At 35.8% G+C, this 21332-nt stretch overlaps 1 protein-coding gene across 1 annotated transcript in view; it reads left to right on the top strand.

Annotated features, from left to right (window-relative positions):
* The window catches only part of LOC111618663 (bone morphogenetic protein receptor type-2-like), a 51735-nt gene that overhangs the window by 22144 nt on the left and 8259 nt on the right, over positions 1 to 21332 (top strand). Inside the window, exons 2-7 of the mRNA XM_023360218.1 lie at positions 11058 to 11255; positions 12159 to 12305; positions 17365 to 17775; positions 17844 to 18026; positions 18097 to 18266; positions 18334 to 18481. Coding sequence (XP_023215986.1) covers positions 11058 to 11255; positions 12159 to 12305; positions 17365 to 17775; positions 17844 to 18026; positions 18097 to 18266; positions 18334 to 18481 — 1257 coding nt within the window. The remainder of the gene's footprint in view (positions 1 to 11057; positions 11256 to 12158; positions 12306 to 17364; positions 17776 to 17843; positions 18027 to 18096; positions 18267 to 18333; positions 18482 to 21332) is intronic.

The following is a 21332-nucleotide window of genomic DNA, read 5'->3' as shown; positions in this document are numbered from 1 at the left end:
TGTGACGATTGTATTGTTGATGTTCAATAGAGTATTTTAAGCTTGGTTTTTATTATCTAAAGATCTTGTCAGATGTTAAGTGACGTTAGATAGGAATTTCTCGACTACTCGTATTACGTTTAAGACTTGCGACAAAGCGAGAGAATCCTCCATTTTCGAGGATTCTTTATTAAGAAACTGTAATTAACAACTCGTATAGTGTCGACGACCCTCGAAAGTTTGGTCGGAAGAACTTTATTTTGTCTATTGAGCCTCCGAAAGACGTAAAATTTTGTTTATAAAATGAAGTTGTTCTTAATTCGAGAGCCACGTGCAGGCTGAAAGCTTCTCGGTAGAAGCCTAGGAGATTTCTTCGAAGAGAGAGGGTGGTCGCATCGCGATGCTCGGTTTGCAGAATATTGTATCTGTAACGATAAATGTTGATCCTGATAAATGAGTCGACGTATCGCGTGCAGGCAATTTGCGGAAGTAAAGCGATATGCGCTAATTAAATATGAGAAAATATGACGATTGTTGTACTCGATATCGTCGCTTGAGAACGTCTCACGCCATTATCGTTTCTGCGCCGAAAACTATGAAAATTTTCCTATATAAAAGTCAGAAATTAGGTTGATTTCATGTCGCAAAATAATATAAAGTTGCCTTTGCATAATGAATAGTTTCCTATCTTCTTTTCTTCTCTTTGATTAATGGAACTTCAGAAATTTGTGAATTAATAATGATGCGAAGATAAATGTAAAATGTAGACTATATATTTTCTTCTGTATCATTTTATATTTTGCGTAATAAAGGAACTTTTCTACGAAACAGAGTGATATCGTTAGATAGGTAACATAATGACGATAAAACAGTTATTATGTAATTTTTACCATATTTTTTGGAGCTTAACACACTTTAGAACGATTTAAATTCGTTTCCAATCAGAAATAACAACGACGTCGCCTCGCGCTCCGATGCAACAGTTTGCAGTAGCAACAGATTGCAACTTCGGTCGATCGCTTGCAAACTGAAATGATTCTCCTTTTCTTTAAGTTATTGAAATGCGGGGGCGTATTTGGGGAAGGGCCGAGAGTTGAAAACGTAAGATCGAAAATATATATGCATAGGTCGTTTATATCTATAAATATTTACGAAAAAATTAGTCACAAATCTTTTTTTTCTGTCTTTCTAATGATGGCACTTAGATACCACACCGTTGAAGTGCCATTTATTTCATGGCTTTGTAATGCGTCGCGCAGTGTAAACATGCTAATTTTGAACGGTCGTAACTTATTTGTTTTTCAATCTCCAGTATTTTTTGCATTAGCAAGCATCGCTTGAACGATCCTTCGGTAAGTTTCCAATTGGATGAGATACAAGAAAAAAGCACGATGCGTGCACTGAAAGCAACGGTAGTGAGAGTATTAAGCGGTCGTTCTATTCAAATCGGTAGTCACTTACAATGTCACACGCGAAGTTTCGCGGCGATATTCTCGCGATTTTTTCAATAGTTTTCTCGAACCGATTGCTTCTTCATTCGGTAAACAATCAGCCATCGGCAAACGAAATTTCCGATTAAAGGGAACTGTCTTTGGATACTTAAGGGAGAGAATACAAAGCTTTCATTTTCTTTCGACGGGAATTTAACATTTTTTCTACTTTCTATTTCTAACATCCTAAACTCAATTTTTTGCATTCAGTTTGACAATTTTCTAGGTTAGAAGGTAGCAAAATGAGACTGGAAGGAAATACAGTTTATCGAAATTTACTGGATATAACATAAGTGACGTCGATAGTGACGTCAAGAAGCGAATGACTCGTTCCCTTACCCTCTCGACTTTTTTTTTTTTTTCGTTTCGAAATGACGGCGAGAGTGTGGGAACCACTGACGGAGACGGCCACGAGACGACGCCTCTTTTAACAGACTCGTTCCTCTAAATTACCCATCAGTTAAGAAGACTGCATTTTAATCGGTGTTTAACGAAAGGAGTAATTAAAAGAGAAAGTTTCACTCCCGAAATTACATATTTTGACGTATTATTACGTGGAGCTTTAAATCGGAAACGATGCGGACCGTAAACCGGTCGATAGGACGTTTTCCACCCCCCATCGACCCATCCAAAAATTGAAGTTTATAATTAAGACGTCGGCCTTTCCGGTTTCCTTTCCCCCCGCTTCCTGTTGACAATGGCGCAGGCGCGAGAACGTAGGATTTCTGAAAAGGAATGAAGCTGGTCGGAAACAGTACAACGCGGGAATCTTTTGAACTGTTAAAATTTAAATGTGTATGAAGTAAGGGCGCGCGCAAGAAGTTGCCACTCAGAGAGCAAAAAGTCCTTTCTGATACAATATAACGTCTTGTTTACTCGATCGGATATAGAAACATTCTCCTAATAACCGATTTCCTGCAGACGAAAGAAATAAAGTATCGTCTCTCTTGCTCGATACATTAAGAGATCGTCGGAAGAGTCTTTTTTCTTCTTCTTTTCTGTCTCGCATTCGAGTTGTAGGTCACGCTTCCCTCTGAAAGTCATTCTTTCTTCCTCATCAAATTCATTTCGGTACTTATTAAGTGGTTCGAACTCTTTCTTCTCTGTAACTCTATCTTCTACATTAGACGACGAAGTTTAAATTTAATAGACACGGGAGTTCGAATCTCCATTTTCTCGGTTACGTGTTAAACACGAGGATTCGTATCTTCCAGATAGGTTCGGACTATTTGATAGAAGCGTGGATAGGTTCGAATCGCGGATCTTTGCTTTTTGCATTTGATTACATGAGTGGACGAGTGATAGTTGCGTGAGTTATTAGGAAAGAAAGCCATTAGGCAGGCAGACCAGTCTTGTTTTTTTTCTCCAAGACGGTGTCATTTTCCGGGCTACCGAACCTTTTTAATGGGACCGGTTAGAACCCACCTCTTCCGGGTCGAGCACATTCCTCACGAATTTGGTCTTCTTCGTAACTGCCAATCATCTTATCATTTACGAACGTATCGTATTGAAGTGGTAAAGCAACGCGTTTTGCGCGCTCCTATCTACGCGTAACATTACGTATTCTCTTGGCAAATCAAAATCGTGAATGCCTTAATTCTAATTATCTTCAGTATTATTAAATGACGCGTGATTTATTGTTACGATGTATCTGTAAGAGATCGTGAGCCGGCTCTTGGTCCTCTTGGAAGAATTATACGAGAGGAAGGAGAGTCGTAAACATTGTTTTGTTAGTGACGCTGGGTCACTGGAGAGTTGTTAGAAGATTCGCGATTCGGAAACAAACGAAAGAAAGGCGTCACTCCCGGGTCTCTCGATGCAAAGTTTGCTTCTTCTTTTTATTTATTTATTTATTTATTTTGAATAACGGACCGATCTTGTCTGCGTTACGCAAATCCCGTTCGGGCAAGAATTCGGCCCAAAAGTAAACAAGTGGCACCGCCTAGCGACGGGAAGAAGCGATAACAAGCGACGACGACGCGAGTTTTCCTAGATCTTAACGAGATTCTCGTCTTTCTCCGGGCAAAAGTTTAGAGATGCTTATTTACCGGGAAATTCGATAAAATTTGGGGATAGTTAGAGACGATTCGGCTTCCTTCTTTATCTCGTACTCATTGTTTTATTCTACGAACAGTCATCCTTTCTCTATTTACCGCTTTCTCTAGTCGTGACGTCAAAACGGAGGATATCAGAACAAGATTTTCGCGTCGCTTTCTCCGCGACACGTTCGCGCGGCGACACGACGTGACTTGTCTTCCGGATCGGAGCGTCGTGCCTTACGATTTAACTTCGTCGCGAGGTAGAGGATTGTTTCGGAAAAGGCTCCGCTGTTTAATTAAGATCGGTAAGAAGAGAGTCGAAAGTTTCTTAACTTGGATCTTTTTAGAAAATCGAAGATTCTAGTTGTTGTGAATGAGAGAGGAAGAAAGAGTGGTCGCCATTGTCACCTTTTGTTTTAATGGCGTTTGAGCATTCTCTTGCATTATCGAATAGGGAGGTCTAAGGTCGGAGGCCTCCGTTAAGGTGAGGGGCTGCGCCGAGCCAGAAGTAAACGAAAGAATATACGTTTCTTCGCGCTTCCACCCCTTTATTAAGATGGGGGTGGGTTTAGGTAGAAGTGGAGGGGAGGGAAGAGGAGCGAAAGATGCGCTCGTTAGAAGAGCGAGCCGAGTTTAATGCCGACGTTTACCGGAATTAGAGAGAAGCATCTGTTCATAGCCTCGAGCGCCAAAAATTTCGTCCGTTGGAATTTTTAGCATCCGAAATAAGCGGAGGGATCGTTAGAGGGCAGCTTTTTTACATTTCTATCGAATGGGCCGCCGCCACTCTTTCTGTCGTCGGGCGGCCCACCTCTCCGCCTGGGTGGAGAGTCGTTTCGCCCCTTTTATCTTTCGCGTTGTCGGGGACGGTTCGTATACGATTGTCGTTTCCGGTTCCGTTTAGGCGCGTGCCTCTTCCCTAGACATACGGTCTTTCGGTCATTTACTTACCACTTTTTGCTCGCCGACGCCTCCCGATCACCCCTCGACGGTCCCTCCCTCGCGGAAACGAATCTCATTTTAATCCTCTTAAAATGAGCGAGGACGATTTAATTCCGGATTAGCGTCAATCGGATTAATCTCGATTTCCTCTCGCCATTCTGTCATTTGGTTCTGTTTGGACTCCGGAAAAATGATAAATTTCTTTTTTCCTCTTTCTAATTTTCTAATACGAGCGAATTATTTAAACAAAGAAGAATTATCCGACTTCTTTCCGTTTCCATGTCTCTTATTTAAGACAAAATCTCTTGTCGTTTTGGAGTTTAACGAACTCCAATTTCTCGCGCGCAAACAACAATCGGTAGCCGCGAATTTTGTGACGTGTCCTCAGTAATTTAGGGATTTTTTTAAAAGAGAATAATAAGGGGATGCTCTTGGAAATTCTGAAAAATCGACGCTTTAATGGCTGCTTCTGTTAAGGAGTAAATTGCGTTACGCTAGTTGCGCGGGTGACTTTTTCTTTCCGATAGCGCCGTCGTGCGATCTGAAATGTTTGGAAAAGGGATGAGACGATCCGGGATCGTCTCTAATCCCTTAATCTGTTTAAAAAGGTAGGAAATCGAGAATAGCGTTTTTGCGGAAAGAATGTTTGTTTAAACGAGAATTGGCCCCGCAGGAAGGAGTGCAAAACGATACTCTCTGTCCAGGATCAAAGTACTGGGAACCGGGGTCCGGAGTCCGCTCGAGGTACAGGCGTTCGAGACTTTAATCGCCACGAAACGGGAGTACGTTTACCGTCGCCGACCTCCCGAAGTCGCGCGCCATTGGTAAAAATACCGTGCAAAGTACCACTTCCGGAATTTGCACCGGTCGCAGATCTTTCTAAAAATGGCGTCGCTTTTAAAGGGAGTGCAAGACGGAAGAAATGGCGCTTTCGACCTCCGACCCGATTCGTTACCGAGTCTTAGTCGACACTTTAACTGTCACTTAAGACTAAGTAATTTGGCGTGTTCTCTTCTCGCTTCTGACATTCACCACCGACAAAATTGCGTCTTGTGTTTTGACAGTCGTCGTGTTCCCGCTACGCGATTCTCCCCTCCCCCTTTCTTCCGTTTCCGGAGTTGAAAATCTGTATGCGATATTCCGACTTTTGGAAGTTTGATGGAAAAGTCGGGGGGGGGGACGTCACGAACTAGATCCCCAAAACAATTATCCTAGGATTAGGAGAGCGCCTCGTTAGAATTTGGCAGACGAACAAAATCCCGTCTCGGGTTTCTCTCCGGGAATTAACAAAATTTCGGTAAACAAAACGCCGTTGGTAAAAAAAAAAAGGGCGAGATTTTAATCGTCCCCGGAATATAATTAATTTTTAATGGACAAAAACTCTCTACGCCCGAGGATAATGCGCAGTTTCGGACAAAAGGTCGCGCTTTTGTGGTTTATAACCGGAGGCGCTTTATTTAAAATTTATTCTACGTCCTAATTATTCTTATCCTTGTTTCCTTTTTCGTTTTTCCTGCACTAACACTTAATCCGGATTCGGAACGTCTCCAGATCACTCGCATGCAACCGAAGAGAGTGCGACGATCACAACTACCTTAATTTTCGGATTAGTCGATCACACGAGGGATCCTACACTAGAAATCCAGGACAGAGATTCCAATAAAGTTCGGCAACGAGCAAAAATAGTTTCTGGTTTTCTCAGTTTTGAAAAAAAAAGAAAAAAAAATTGTTGAAATAGCGAGATGATGAATCTTAACTTTCACTCAAAGTTCTTTGATCAACCTTTAGAAGTTTTATTAAATGTTAATAATTGATATCTACGTGATACTTCTGTTAATACAGGTTCTTTAACATAGTCACTGAAAAACTTTGATTACGACACGAAGGAAGGGAAATTACTGTTGATCTCAATCATAATTAAAGACGAAATAATCACAGTTATTACAAATGAAAAAGAGATTATAAAAAAAATCTGCCGTCTTTTGTGGTGACACTTTCGTGACTTTGATTGAAGTTCCTAGCTATATATAAATAGGCTATATAGGCTACATATAGAGCGAATCAAATATAATGGATCGCGACATTTATGCCATTCAAACATCGTGAACCACTCAGTGACGTAATAATATTTTCACGGTCCATTGCAAGATAAGTTATTAATTAAGTCCTTTCTTATTATTTCTATTAAAAGAAATGAGAAATAAAAAGAAAATGCAAACACAATTTTGGTGAAATTATTTATGTATGATACTTAACAAATAACTTAATTCGACTAACAAAATAATTAATTAAAGAATAAAATAATAATAAACAAATAAATAGTCAATAATATTGTGTAGCTAATAATCATATTCTAATATATTCGTACAGTATTTACATTTTAAATAGGCCTAATTTATAATAGCGACTTCTACGGCCGTAACACGTGACTTTTGAAGTGACAGGGCGGAAATTTTACATAATGTCTATGTACCTTCTCATCTATCTCTACAAAAATGATCAAACCAAGCGCTTCCTTGTAACACTGTGTTATAAGAATACATAAAAGGATTGGGAAATTAGATTAAAAAACCATTAACGATGATAAAATACATTTTACTTTAACTTCATTTACTGATGCTAATGTGAAACATTCATGGACTAAACGGTTACATGAACTGGTTAGTCTGAGTTTTTTAACTTCTACAAGACTTGAATAGAGCTGTACTTAACACTATTATTAAAGAACAGTATGTTTTGAAATACGTCATTATTATGTCTTGTTGGGGCCTCGGGACATATCTCGCAGGCCGCTGTTTTATTTTTATATGTTTTTAATACAAAATATAACATTTTAAAGATATACTTAAGTCTTTCTTAAAATACTTAAGGCCTAGTTTGTCATTTTGACTTAGCAATGTCACGAACCCTTTCGCAACGCTCTGTATCTATTATATTTAGTCAGTGTTGTACTTATCGAATATATTTGTATTTAAAAATAAGTTCGTTACGCCGTTAGTTGTATGAACCGTAACGGAACTGGGCTCTTTATTTTGCGGGCCATGAGCAAAATTTTCAAAACTCCAAGGGTCGAGCCTTCACCCTTATTCATATATCATCTTTTGGATCGTTAGATAAATTTCGTTTTTCTATTAGAAGCCATTTATTGATTTTAATTTGTATAATAAGTATTATCTGAACAGAGAATCTTAAGTTTGGATCGTCCATAAGTTACATAACGGTATTTTAATGCTTTCAACTATCATCTCATCTTCCGTAACGTTCCGTAACGCCGTCACATATACCGACTCCAAAATTACGTAACGCGTAATTCTATCAATCCCCTTAATTGCACTAAGGAATAATACACAGTATATGATACCGAACGTAACATTATTTCACTAATTAATGTTACGTTCAAACGTGCAAAGCAGTAACCTAAACAGTATGGTTTGCTATGCTGCAACACTTGAGAAACAAAAATAAATCATTCCGTTACCCCGACGATTGAGACACTAGCATTAAGTAGCGCTTTTGTAAACGCTCCTTGTAACGTATCGTAACGATTACCTTCATACTCACCCACCCATATATGCGTTACCTAATTTATGCACAGCCCCTATATACCCCAAAATCCGATAAACATAACCAAATTTAAAATTTTAATCATTGTGTTTGTGTGTGTGTAAATGCATTGTAGTGAGGTATACGGTGGGGTGAGGCCACTCCACCACGCACTCTGACAAACCTGATCAATAAAAAGCGTTGTTTTTTCTTTAATTTTTAAAAATATATTAAAATCACTTTCATTGTTTGTGACTAGCTCTTTGTATTTTCTTTTTCTTTCTTTCTTTTTTGTCCTTTTGTGTTCGCGAGTCTTATCCGTGTTTTTAATACGGGAAAGTATTGAATTTGGTTTGTAAAATAACAAATATAACTATCTTTCGTCTTTTATTAAAGACAATATCATCGAAATATGATATTGTCTTTAGAAACATTTTCTTATAGCAATTAAGTATTATATTAAGAAGATCTATTCTATTTTTAAAGCATAAATCTCAACACAATACAGTATATTCTCTTGAAACTAAAGCATTTAAACGAAAAAAGAGAAGATAATTGGAGTATTATATTTAAAAGAATACAAATTTACAATACGGAAACAATAAAATATTATTCATTTACAAGTTGTACAAATTTATTTAATTTCTATACGAGTCAAAAAAATTGATTTAATAATATACCGTTTAATTGTATTTAATAAAACGAATTTAGTATAAAGCTATTATTATTATTATTTTTTCCATATAAAATTTGAAATTTATTTTTTAACTTAAATTAAAATTATTGTAATAAATTTATTGGTAAATAAATAAATAATGCAAATTAAAATCTATAAACAGTATACCGAGGACTAAACATGGCGACTCATTGCTCAAATGTGATTCTACGTAAGCTACCAATTTACCAATACGTTGCCAATGTATTCAATCTAACAGAAACGCTTAGAGGTTGCCAAATTTATAGAAATACAGGGAAGAAATTACTAATTCAGGCCCATCTTTTTCTTAATTTTTAGCATCATGGTGAGAGCGTACTACAGGAGGATCATTCCGCTGTTCGATCCGAAGCGATAAAAACGAATAGTTCGAATTTTTATGTAATTCACTGCACGAATTACAGAAAAATTCAGTCAAAACAGTCATTTCGACTAAAGAAAGTCAAATATTTATCATTTTTTTTTTTCTTAAATGTCCAGATCGATCGGATTTAAAAAAGAATTTTATCCGCAACATAGTTGCAAAAGAGTAACTTTAATCGGATGTGCTCAGTGTCACGAATTGAAGTGAGTGAATCGAAAACGGAAATCGTATTTTAAGTCGAAAAGGGTTAAATTGATCGTGTTTTGTTCTACGTTTCCACTCGAATTTCCTTTCTTTGGTGAGAGACAACGCCCCTTTTGCAATCGACACGCATCCATTTTCCACATCCTGGAGTGAAATCGGGTCTGACCATCGATTGCCACTTAAACAGATAAATAAACTTATCTCACTCGCCCTCTACCTACTTCTATCTTTTACGATAACGTTCGAAATACTATATTTCGGAAATGGACTATAAAATTCTAGAAGATTGTACCGTACAAAAGAATTGTTTTGGAATTCTCATACCCTCATTCGCGTTAAAAAATGATTGATTTTTTTGTTTTTTTTTTGTAAAATATCGATGTTTTCGAACTTTGGAGTAGAAATATAAAATCGAGGACTGTGTAATTTATTCGTGGTTTCACTTTCCTCTTTTTTATTTAGAAAAAATACGGCTTCGTGTTAAAATCCATTGTCTTATTGTTGTCGATCGTCTTCGATATCTATCCGATTATCACCTTTCTCAGGCAACTGATAGGTCGACGGACGGATATCGGGCGTCGACGTGTTTCCGGTCGAGGGAATTGACGGAAGCACACGTCATTTGCTGACCCGTCACGTTCCCTTCCTCAGACCTCCAGATGGTTACGTTGCGCCATCTGGATCCTCGGGGTTAAAGTACGATCATCGATATTCGCGACGAAAGAACGTTACGTAATTTTCTTAAACTAAAAAAGAAAAAAAAAACATTGGCGAATTCCTTCGTTGCTTCGAATACTACTTCGTCTCCTACCAAAGTAGCGTACAAGTATTTAATTACCGTAACGTAAATGATGTTTCGCAACGGAACTTCTCAACGGGTAGGGTTTGGGTTAGGTCCAGCAAAATTTCTCGAATTCACTTCATTGTTTATATTTTAGTTACAACTATCTTTAAGATTAGGTATGCTGAAACACGAATTTTTATATAACCTAAGCATGCTGTAGACTTTCTTGTCAAGTTCAGATTCTTGTACTTTTAGAAGGATATTTTATTGGGAAAAACCAAACTCAGTGACGCGTTACTCGTGTGAAAACGCAACAACTTTGATAAATTGTGGAAAAACGAAGAATTAAAAGTGCACGAAAGTCGGAATTGGAGGGAGGAAACGAGGGAAGAGATGGGAAAAATGACCGATGGGAATGTATTCTGGTTCCAATTAAATGTCTTATTTGCATACGTAATCCATCGATAGGCGTTATTCTTAGTGTCTTTTCAATGTTCGTCTTCAATTCGATCGACAATTTTCGTTTCGGGAGTGTCAAACCTGTCTAATATCACATTTTGTATTTAATTTATCCGCGAATTCCGGCGCGTAAGAAGTTACGCCTGGTAAAAAAAAAAATGGAATTTGTACGTTACGTTACAGAATATTATAAATCTATAAATAAGTGGAAGAAACTAAAAATGTCTCCGTCATCTGTTAAGAAATAAAAATAAAAAAACCAATAAAGAGGGGTGTGGCACGAATAATATGCCGCGAGAAGTTTCGCTGTATTTAAAAGGGAGGACCGTTTCGGGTTAGGCTGATTAAATCGGGTAATTAGCACGAAATAACGCACTTTCCCGGATAAAACGTCACGCAATTAAGGCAAAGCGGTTAACTATACGGAGAAGAGCGCGCCAGGCCGATCTTTATTCCGAATGAGTACAGACTTAATAATGCGAAACGCATTAAATGTAGAGAGATGGAATAATTTCTAATGATAATTTATTTGATTTAGTGGTATGTCCTGCCGTGTGCATACAATGTATCTCGACCAAGGCCAACGGCATCAAGATCAAGGAGACAGGTTTCGACAGGAGTATCGTCGTCAACTACACGGACGAAGGCAATATCACAGAATGCAACTCTGATTCCGATTATTGCTTCACTCTGCTGTTGGAGACCGCCAACAAGACTTACGTCGTTCAGTCACAGGGTAAGATCTAGTTTATCCTTCTCCGTATTTTCCTTATTCCATCGAAAACGCGCCAGGAAAATATTAGACATCTTCCTTGTAAAGGAAGCGTGCGTACAGCTTCCTTTACGAGTCCTCTCTATTGTTTATGATGAAGTTGTATTAATTCTGACGCTAGAGAAATGTTTCCTTCGATGATCTCTCTAAATCATTAGTTCTCAACCACTTCTTGTCCACGTATTCCTTTTCTAAAAATGGAAAATTTTGCGCATCCTTAAACGTCCGTAAATTGACATTTTAAAGTTAAAGAAAGCTGTCAAATGGCTTCCAACTGTTGCTCCATAATCATTGATTTTTAATGGTTCATTTTTCTTTTAAAGTACTTCCTCGCTTATCTTAGTAATAGCGATAGAAAAGTAAGATTAAACTGATTAGGATCTTCAGAAATGTATAAAACATCGTAAAGTTCGTAAAGAATTAAAATTAGCAGATTTTTGGACTTGTAGAAAATTTTGAATCGCCTATATGGAAATTTAAACTGAAGAAATTGCTGATTTGAAACCTCTTTTGGCAACCATAACACAGATTTTGCGTGCTTCCTGCAGGTGCTTCAGGTATCTCCAGGATACGCATACTTCAGATCGGAAAACACTTTAAACGTTATTCTCTTAAATTCTTCGATTTGGCTTTATCTCGTCCTATTTATAAATTTCAAATTATTCAAATTCGCGACGCTTTAAATTCCTACTTTTCTAACTCTTAAGAATTTACATTATTAATATGAAAATGATATCATTTATCGCTCCGTTCGTCGAGTTCCTTTACGAAAAAAGAAGTAGGAAGGAAAAAATTTTTTTTCGATTCACTTAGATTTAGTCAGGATGCATAACGAAAGTGTCTTTGTTTTTCCTTGTTTTTTTTCAGGATGTTGGAAGCACAAAGGAAGCGACGCCTGCAAATTACAACAATGCATCGCGGACAAATCGCCTAAAGCTAAGAACGACAGCAAATTCTGTTGCTGCTCGGCCAATCTGTGCAACAAAGACTATACTGTGAAGGATGGAGAACCAGGTTAGAACTCTTTTGCTCATTCCCCTTATTCGATGTCAACTCGCGCTTCGAAATGGATGCAACTCTCTCCCAGAATTACGTGGTTCAATAAAAATTTCGATTAGAAATTAGTGATGGCAGGTTTAACCGATCGTATTTGTAAAATGACTTGTGAATCGTGATCTTAAATGGAAAGAGAGCTCAATATGACCTCTCTGTTGTAGAATAAAACACAGTACTAATTTGTAAACGAAATTCGTAGAATTACAGGGAAAAGTTTTGTTGTTCTCGTCTTTGTACATTCACTTTATGGCTGCCTGGAAATAGGATAAGAAAAATTCTTACCTTTTGCTCTTATTTGTCGTCTCGATAAGAAAACTCGAATGTTACTAATTCCCTTAATGACGTTTCCAAACCGCCTTCTTCCTCTTTTCTCTTCATTCATCGTTGTATATTTTTAAACTTTGCTATATTTATTCGCTACAGTTTTATAAGATTCATTTTTATTTATTCAACAGCATTACTATTCTCATTCTCGGTTACTTAAAATGAGTCTGTTTCTCCCATCACTTGATAACTTTAAGGCGTTGACGAAAGGAAGAGAAGTTTATTACGGTTCATTTAACTGATTGGTAATTAAATTTGTGAAAATAATCACGAAATATAATACTGTATTTGTAGGAGTGTAAGTCAACATCAAGATTTTCAGCTTAAAATTTTACGTGTATATGTTTGTGTGTGATTAACCGCCCTACATTTTGACCCCTCTCAAAAATATGAAAGTTACAGGCTAAAACTGAAATGTGAATGATGTAAACAGTAACTTATAGTGAAATAATGTAATGAAGCCTTACTATTTTCATTAACACACCGAAATATTTTTCAATATGAGATACGTATTAAAATTTTTCGTATATAGTTCATATAAGAAGGGATGTAAGAAGGGATGTAGGACTCCAAACACCACTAAAACCTTTAATAAGTTAACTATTAGACGTCGGATGTACTGGTAAATACATTCGATCTAAAATCAACAATTGCAATAAAATATCAATAGTTTACATAATACCAAATCATGATAGTATCGCTATATACCGTATATTGTAGTAGACCATTGTATGATGCAAGTATTTTTACCCGCCATATAAATAAAGTCTAAGTTTAGAATGATTTTTTTCAGGCTTAGAAAGTCGATTTATATGCCAGAAATTTGATAATACAGTTTTTTTTATAGAATAAATCAAATTCTCGATATCTAAGTCGAGATTGATTCTACGCCGATCTATGACAGAGAGCAAGCAAGACCTATCTCAACTGACAAAGATCAATGCGTTTCTTTATTGTTTATTTTGCTCGAGATAACTATTAGTAATAGTTCTAAATCCAACTGATCATCCACCAGAAACGTAATTCAAAATAAAACTGGCAATGGTTACATTCACGAAACATTATAAGGGAGTTTCGAATGGGCGCTTCGTCACCGCTTGGCACCAAAACTTATCATGATAAGTTAATTCTTAGTAAATTGGTTATCGAGCATTTTGGATAAACTGATTCGAAAATTATTAGGACTTAATTAAAAGAACCGCGCACTATGGTTTTTATTAAATGATTCCGCATAGAAATTTCATTGGCGCCATGCAGTGATTACCACATTTTATGGCATTCTCGGAAGACGGTATCGATGCGAAAATACTTATCGTGTGAGAAACCACTCCTTAATTATTTATGTAAAAAACAAAAAAAAACTTGTTTTTCATCTCTAGAATCCATTCTGACCATCTTATTTCCAGACTCGTTTGAATATTATATTCTAGACTACAGTCATTGGAAATCGTCATTAAAGACATTATTCTGTCGTTCAACGATTAATCCGGCCCGAAACATAAAGAAGATGAATTTTGTTTCGGAAATTGCTTTTATCTGTTCCTTCGTCATTAATAAATAATTACGTTGAAGATGATTTATGAAATCCTCCACATCATTAGCAATATTTCCATTCCTATAAATTGTAATTATACAGGACAACATATCGTTTGGTACATATGAAAGATGTCTTCGAGTAAAACTACAACCTCTTTTTTTCTCTCTCTCCTGTCTTTATACGTGTACAGTACTTACACAGTAGAGAGCAAAAGTTTTGAATCAGTATATTAATAAACATAAAACCTGTTACAATGATAAAATACAGTTAGAGGTAAACAAATCAACAAAAGTTAAGTTTGTTTTTTTAAAACTACGAGATATTGATGCAATCAGATTACACAGGTCAACAGTGGTTTTGGTGCCCAGGTATTTTGAGCTGAATTCAAATATGGCATTAGTTTTTGTTTAGGAGCTCTAATTTTTAAGATATAGCATTTTAGCGAAATATACGTTTCAGTATCTTAAGTTAAATCCATGGATCAAGTGAAAAAACTAAACACGGAATTTTTATTATTATATTATGCAAATATTATTCTATACAAAGATAGAGGAAAAAGTCATCAATAAAACTAAACAGTTACACATTAAGGAAGCTTAATTTCCGTGACTTTCGTGAATGTATTTTGGAGCAATCCCTTTTTAAACTCCAGCAGTAATCTGCCATCATATTCGTATCCCATCTTCCTTGGTAGCGGTCCTCTATAGTTTTAATATCCTGGTGAAATCTTTCACCTTGTTCTTCACTAGTGTCTCCTAAATTTTCAGGAAAACGGTCTAAGTGACTGTGTAAATAGTGCACCTTAATACTCATATTACACCCAACGAATTTGAAACTGTTAAGCATCTCGTTTACCAGTTCAACATAATTTTCAGCTTTGCGTTTGCCTAGAAAATTTCTGACAACTGCAACAAATGAAGTCCAGGCTTTTTGCTCAGCTTCATTCATCGAATTGACGAAGGCAAGATCGTTAATGAGTTGTCTTATTTGTGGGCCGTCAAATATTCCTGCTTTAATTTTTTCTATACTTAACTGAGGCATAAGAATTTTAGAAAGGCTTAGGTGGGGCATAGCACAAAAAAGGTTGGGAAACACTGATCTAGACACTGCACGGCTAGAACTTACAAACTTACCTCAACTCTAGTTGAAGCATTGAACGTCAATTCGTTACCGAATGCTTACTTCATTTGGTGGATTTACCTGGAACTAACTGGACGGCAGACTAACAATGGGAAAAATATACAGGAATCAATTCTTGCATATATGATTTAGAACTGTACAAACTGGAATTAGAGCTGTACATTTCATGTAGCACTGTATGTTAAAAAAACACAGATCTAAAAAAGTAGAGCTGATAGAGAAAAACTGATTTCATATTTGGATTCAGTGACCCAAATATAGCTAAAATCAGTTCTAAAATCCTTGTGTTATCAATTGTAGACCGAGGAATATTTTTCCATTCGTTTTCCAGATCCACCAACAATTCCTCTATTTCGTTGTAAAAGACAATCGGACATCTTTGAGACGAGTCGGCACGACTCGTCTCAAAGATGTCCGATTGAATGGAGATCTACAAACTGATCTGAATTCAATTGCGATTGTCCTTTATTCCTTTCGGTACTACCTCGAATCGGTGTTTTGGATCCTTATCTATTTGATAATTTCGTCCTCAACGCATTTTCGTACGATCAAAAAGTTGCATTGTTTCTTAGAGGATGTCCTTGAATATATTTTTCCTGATAAGCCCGAGCAGAACAACGTCAGACGATGGAAAACAACCGTAGACCATCACGCCTCCATCTCCTGTTTTACCGTGTCAGACATATAGCGTGGGCCCACCGGACGTCGGATGTATTTTCTACCATCGCTGCCAAACAACACATTTAGATTCGTCAGATCAGAACACTTTGGACCATTGTTATAAGCTCCCAATTGATATTCTCTTACGCAAAAGCGAGTCTATCTTTTTGATTCTTTGAATTAAACCACGGCTTCTTTATTAGAACTTCAACTGTCAGACTACGTCAGTTGTTTATCGAGATCTTTCAGTTTTACATTGTCTGAAAAATCTCTCATTTCTTAAATTTCTGCAGAAGATTTGCAGTGGATTTTAATTATTCCACTACAAATCTCCTGCGGAAGTTTAAGAAATTATTTGGGATCTTCAAGACTGATCTTTCGAGTCTTTACTGTTAAATTTTTAGCATATTCTGATATCGATTCTGATTAGGAATCGATACGAATAACAGAAAATGCCATCTTCATATAATGCTAACAAAAGGCTTTTAAAAAGTTCGAGAAAATTCTAGAAATATTTATAAAATGTCGTAAGCTTTTTAAGATACTCCAGAAGCTTCTATAACAACATTATTTACAAAATTTACAATGTTTTGCAACATTTTAGAATAATCTAAAAATTCCTTTATTAAAAAATAACAGTACATATGCTTTGAATTTGTCTTTTAAAATGCACATTTGATGCCAAACCTTTGCACTGTATGTGTGCATATATAACCTACATATGGTGTGTATATATATATTAATAAATGTATTTGAAAATTTTTAAAATTCCTGTCAACGAAAGATGACGATTCTCGATTCTGTCCACGAAGAAAGTTAATGCTGTCAACTGGAATCTGAAATTCGAAATATTTATTTTTGGACGGTTACAGAAACGTAAAATTTCATTGAAAAAATTTGAAACTTCGAGATATTTTCGAATACAGTTAACCTATTTGTTGTGGTGATTCAATCACACTATTCCATATTATGCTGGCATCTTTTTGGATTGTAGTCTATTGTGATTTTTTTTGTTTCTTTCTCTCCGTGGCTCGATCTTTATAGTAATGTCATCCACACTACTAATGCTTCAAGCCTTTTCTTCTAAATTACATTCATAACTCCTACAAAGAGTTACTCAAATATTCTAAAGATCTCGATACGAAATCTTTCAGTGTGTAAGATAATGTTAAAAATACTACTCATTGTAAAAATGTATTACAATTTTAGCTGGAAAGGCGACTCTTCATCCAATTATTATAATTAGAAATTCCTTAATTCTTGGCAATATCATTTCGATTCCACGTTTTAACAGAATCTAAATTATTCTTTCGAAATTAATTTTTACCAGAATGCTTGTATTTTTTTTTTTTTTAGAATCTTCGGAGAATAAACTGTCTCGTCTGGGATATAATTCGGTAGAACATGCGACAAATAACACGAAAGCTTCGACCATAGTCTTAGTCTGCACTTTTTCGCTGACCATCATTGGAGTTGCCGTTTTCGTTTTCTTCAGAGTCTACTGCTTTAACAGGAAGACGAATTCGGACTCGATTCAGCGCATCATTTCGCCACCCTCCTTCTGCCAGACATTCGACATAGATAAATTAACTATCGAAAAGATGATCGGAAAAGGAAAGTACGGATCCGTTCACTTGGGTAAAATGGATGATAACAAAGAAGTGGCGGTCAAGATATTCAGTCACGAAAATGAACAGTACTTCAGGAACGAGAACGAAATCTATTCTCTACCTTTTATGGATCACCCTTGTCTGGTCAAATTCATTGGTAAGTTCATTTTTTTAATGATCATTTTATAAACAAACGGATAATTGACGGTTCTTTCTCGCGGATAGGAGCCAAAGAGAGGATAGACGAAATCGGCAAGACAGAGTACCTGTTAGTTCTTTCCTATTCGCCTTCCGGTTGTTTACAAGATTACCTCAGAAATCACACCATTAATTGGGCCGGACTGTGTAAAATAAGCAAAAATTTAACGTCCGGTCTAGCGTATCTACACACGGCAGTATTTAAAGATAGTAAGTAGCCAATGTATTTGTCGATACACGCGGGACTTTTCCCACACCCCTCTCATTTTACATCTTGCAGATAAGATCAAACCGTGCGTAGCTCATAGAGACTTGACGTCGAGAAATGTTTTGATACGTAACGACGGAGGGTGCATGATTTGCGACTTCGGCTTCGCTATCTGTCTTCAGCAGGGGAAGTATTACAGGAACGGAGAAATGAGGGTGGCCGAAACCACTCCCCTTGCCGACGTAAGTATTTTTTTTGGATATTCGCAGATTTGAAGAAAGGAGTGAATTTAATTTGATGTCAAAATAGGTGGGAACCTTGCGCTACATGGCGCCAGAAGTGCTGGAAGGAGCGGTTAACCTGAGGGATTGTGAAACTTCGTTGAAACAAGCCGACGTGTACGCTTTGGGTCTCATTCTGTGGGAAATTGCTTCGAGATGTTCGGATCTCTTCCAAGGTAATTCATTTCAATTTGTTTCTATTGTTACTACAGTTATTATTATTGTTACTAGATTTAAGATGCAATAGTGGATCAAGACCTTTTGTGACCTCTAGGCACATAAGATTAGGAAACCTTCTACATAATTTTACGATATTATAAACTAATAACGTCTAATTCTATATATAAAATTATTTATAAATTAGTATATACAATTGGGATGATAAAATTACTTTATTTATTTATTTTTCCAATTTTGATCCGGGTTCTCTAGGCATGTATAGTATATCCTCGCGTGCTAGTAGACAATCTGGCATTGTTAAGATGGATAATTATAATAAATTGGGAATTTCCATCATATCATCATTCATTACAAGTTATTTCAATTATTCACTTTACACGAATGGAAAACAATTGAGATAAATAATATGACAATACAAATTCCGAATCTAAGTCATTTTACGACCAACTAAACGTATGCAAAATTCGGTAATTTGATTAAAACTTTTCTAGATGTTCTTCCCATTACTGTAGAATACCTTTCGACCAACACTTTTTATTTCAATACAGGAGAGTGGGTGTGTAATATTTTGAAATTGTGTATTAAATCTCAAGATATTGAATCATATAATTAATTAAAATATATTGCATTCTTTATAATATTATTATAGGATGGATAAATTGAGAAAAAATTGGTCTCTTCTCATTTTATTTTATTTGTGTTATAACATCCATATTGTCTCTTGTCTTTTAGTGTGGTGTCGAATCCTCCTGACTCTCCTAGGCTTCACATTTTGGCACATATTTTGATGCTGGAAAGGCGTTTTCGTTTATTTTCTCATCTTACTCTTCCTGTTAAAGCAGGAAGACTAAGATGACTTCACCATCATAGTCGTATTGATAATTTACATTGTTCGTTTGTATAAAAAAACAAAACAACTTTTACGAATTCCGTTTTCATTAACAAAAACAATTCGATGGAAATTATTCACTTTTTTTTTCTGCGAATGAAAGTTAGCAAATCGATGTTCAGCCAATCCAAAAAATTCAAACGATCCGGTACGCGTGTTTAACTAGAATCAAAATTCGTAGAAGACGTCACCAAAACAACTTGTGTCGTTTCTGTTGAACGAAATACGATCCGAATCATTAGAAGAAAGACGATGCCGTGTTTATAGACATCGACGTAAGCCTATCCGTTTTGTCGATTAAACAACAAATCCGATATTGTGACGAAAGAAGCGTTACAAAATCAAATTAAATGCAAATACCAATAACTCGCAAGATTAAACTTTCACGCAAAAAACACAAATGCTAATAAATTATCCCGTCGTTTGAATTAGAATACTAAATGAGATTTGTTAAAAATTCTAAGAGTATAACAGTTAAACTCAATTTTCACAATTCTTATGAAATAAATTGTAATTAATATATATAAGTTATACGTTATGTAGCCTATAAAATGCGATGTAAAAACGTGCTAACTTCTAAAGATATAAAATGTATTGTTACAAATATGATATTATACAAATATTAATTGCTCCAGTCTTTGAGATAAATCGATATTACGACAGAACCATAGCAATCGATTTCTACATATTTGTATATTAATTAGTATTGGTATACAAACATAAAACACCCTTTTTCTTCATTTAGCCAGTTGTCGAGAGTGGCTATCGCTAAGAGAAACGAACTTTTTATTAAGCACAAGACCAATAAACAAATCTCTTTTACTTGATATAACTTAATAGTTGTGGATGACGCCAGATGTTTGAAGATGTGAGCTACTCAACAACTAGATACGTGCGGTATCATCTATCAATGCAGTGGACAAACCTCCCACTCGATATTAATCTCAAATTTGCAACGTATAATTGCAATGCGCACATTATATTCTGCCATCGTCGTCTTATTGAATAAAGATTTAAAGAGGAATTCGAATTTTTTCCCGTCGAAACTTCGTCATTTACATCATAGATCGTGGAATTTGAGCGTAATTAAGTACTTTCAGTAAATGGCCGTAAGCATTCATTTTATTTCCACAGAGATTTCGTGTTTTTTCCTTGTTTTTTTTCGTTAGAATTCATAATATAAAAAATAAAACTTACAGCAAGAATAATAATTTTATTTCAGCATTTATATATTGAGTTAGCCAACCGATCTTCTGGTAAAAGAGTTCGTAACAATAGTCGTGAGAACAATTAACTATATGAAAGAGATTGAAAAATTGTAAATATGTACAGATTTGACACTAGTATACCCCAGGGCAGGCATTGGAATCTATTTGAAATATTCGCGTATTCTTTAAAGTACCGGCACTCGAAGATTTTAAATTCCCAGATTCGCCCGATACTTGTAAATTTAATTTTATAATTAAAAACTTCAATCGCCCGAGAAATTAACGCCGCGTTAATTAAAACAATTAAACAATTAGTTTTAATATAAACGGATTTATTTAACTAGTATTATGTACCAGCTTTTACGATTTGATTTCTGACAATTGCCACGTTGTATCTAAGCTCTTTCATACATTTAATGTATGAAAAACATCCAGAATAATTTAAAGTTCTTTTTTTTTTTAATCTTTATTCGATTTTTCGTTTGTCTAAAAGCTTGTGATAAGTTTACTTTTGTTAGTGTCTAGCGACTGTATTTATTCCTTCTGCATTCTTATATAGGCCTATTCTTTTTCGAAAGCATAAAATATTGGAAATTGGTTTTGTAAAATGTCTACGTGATGAGAAACTAATAAATTTTACCATTCTCAGTCAGTTCTGTCCATTCATGAAATACATGCTGGGATGTTTTTTGTTCCTTTTTATGTTAAACTGAATTTAAATGTTGTTGAGTTCAACATGATAGAAGTCTA

Source organism: Centruroides sculpturatus, unplaced genomic scaffold (genome assembly GCF_000671375.1).
Source record: "Centruroides sculpturatus isolate CEXI.00-Female unplaced genomic scaffold, Cexi_2.0 scaffold116, whole genome shotgun sequence".
Classification (NCBI taxonomy): domain Eukaryota; kingdom Metazoa; phylum Arthropoda; class Arachnida; order Scorpiones; family Buthidae; genus Centruroides; species Centruroides sculpturatus.
The sequence above is the reverse complement of the archived record's forward strand: the minus strand, read 5'-3'. Positions and strand labels throughout refer to the sequence as shown.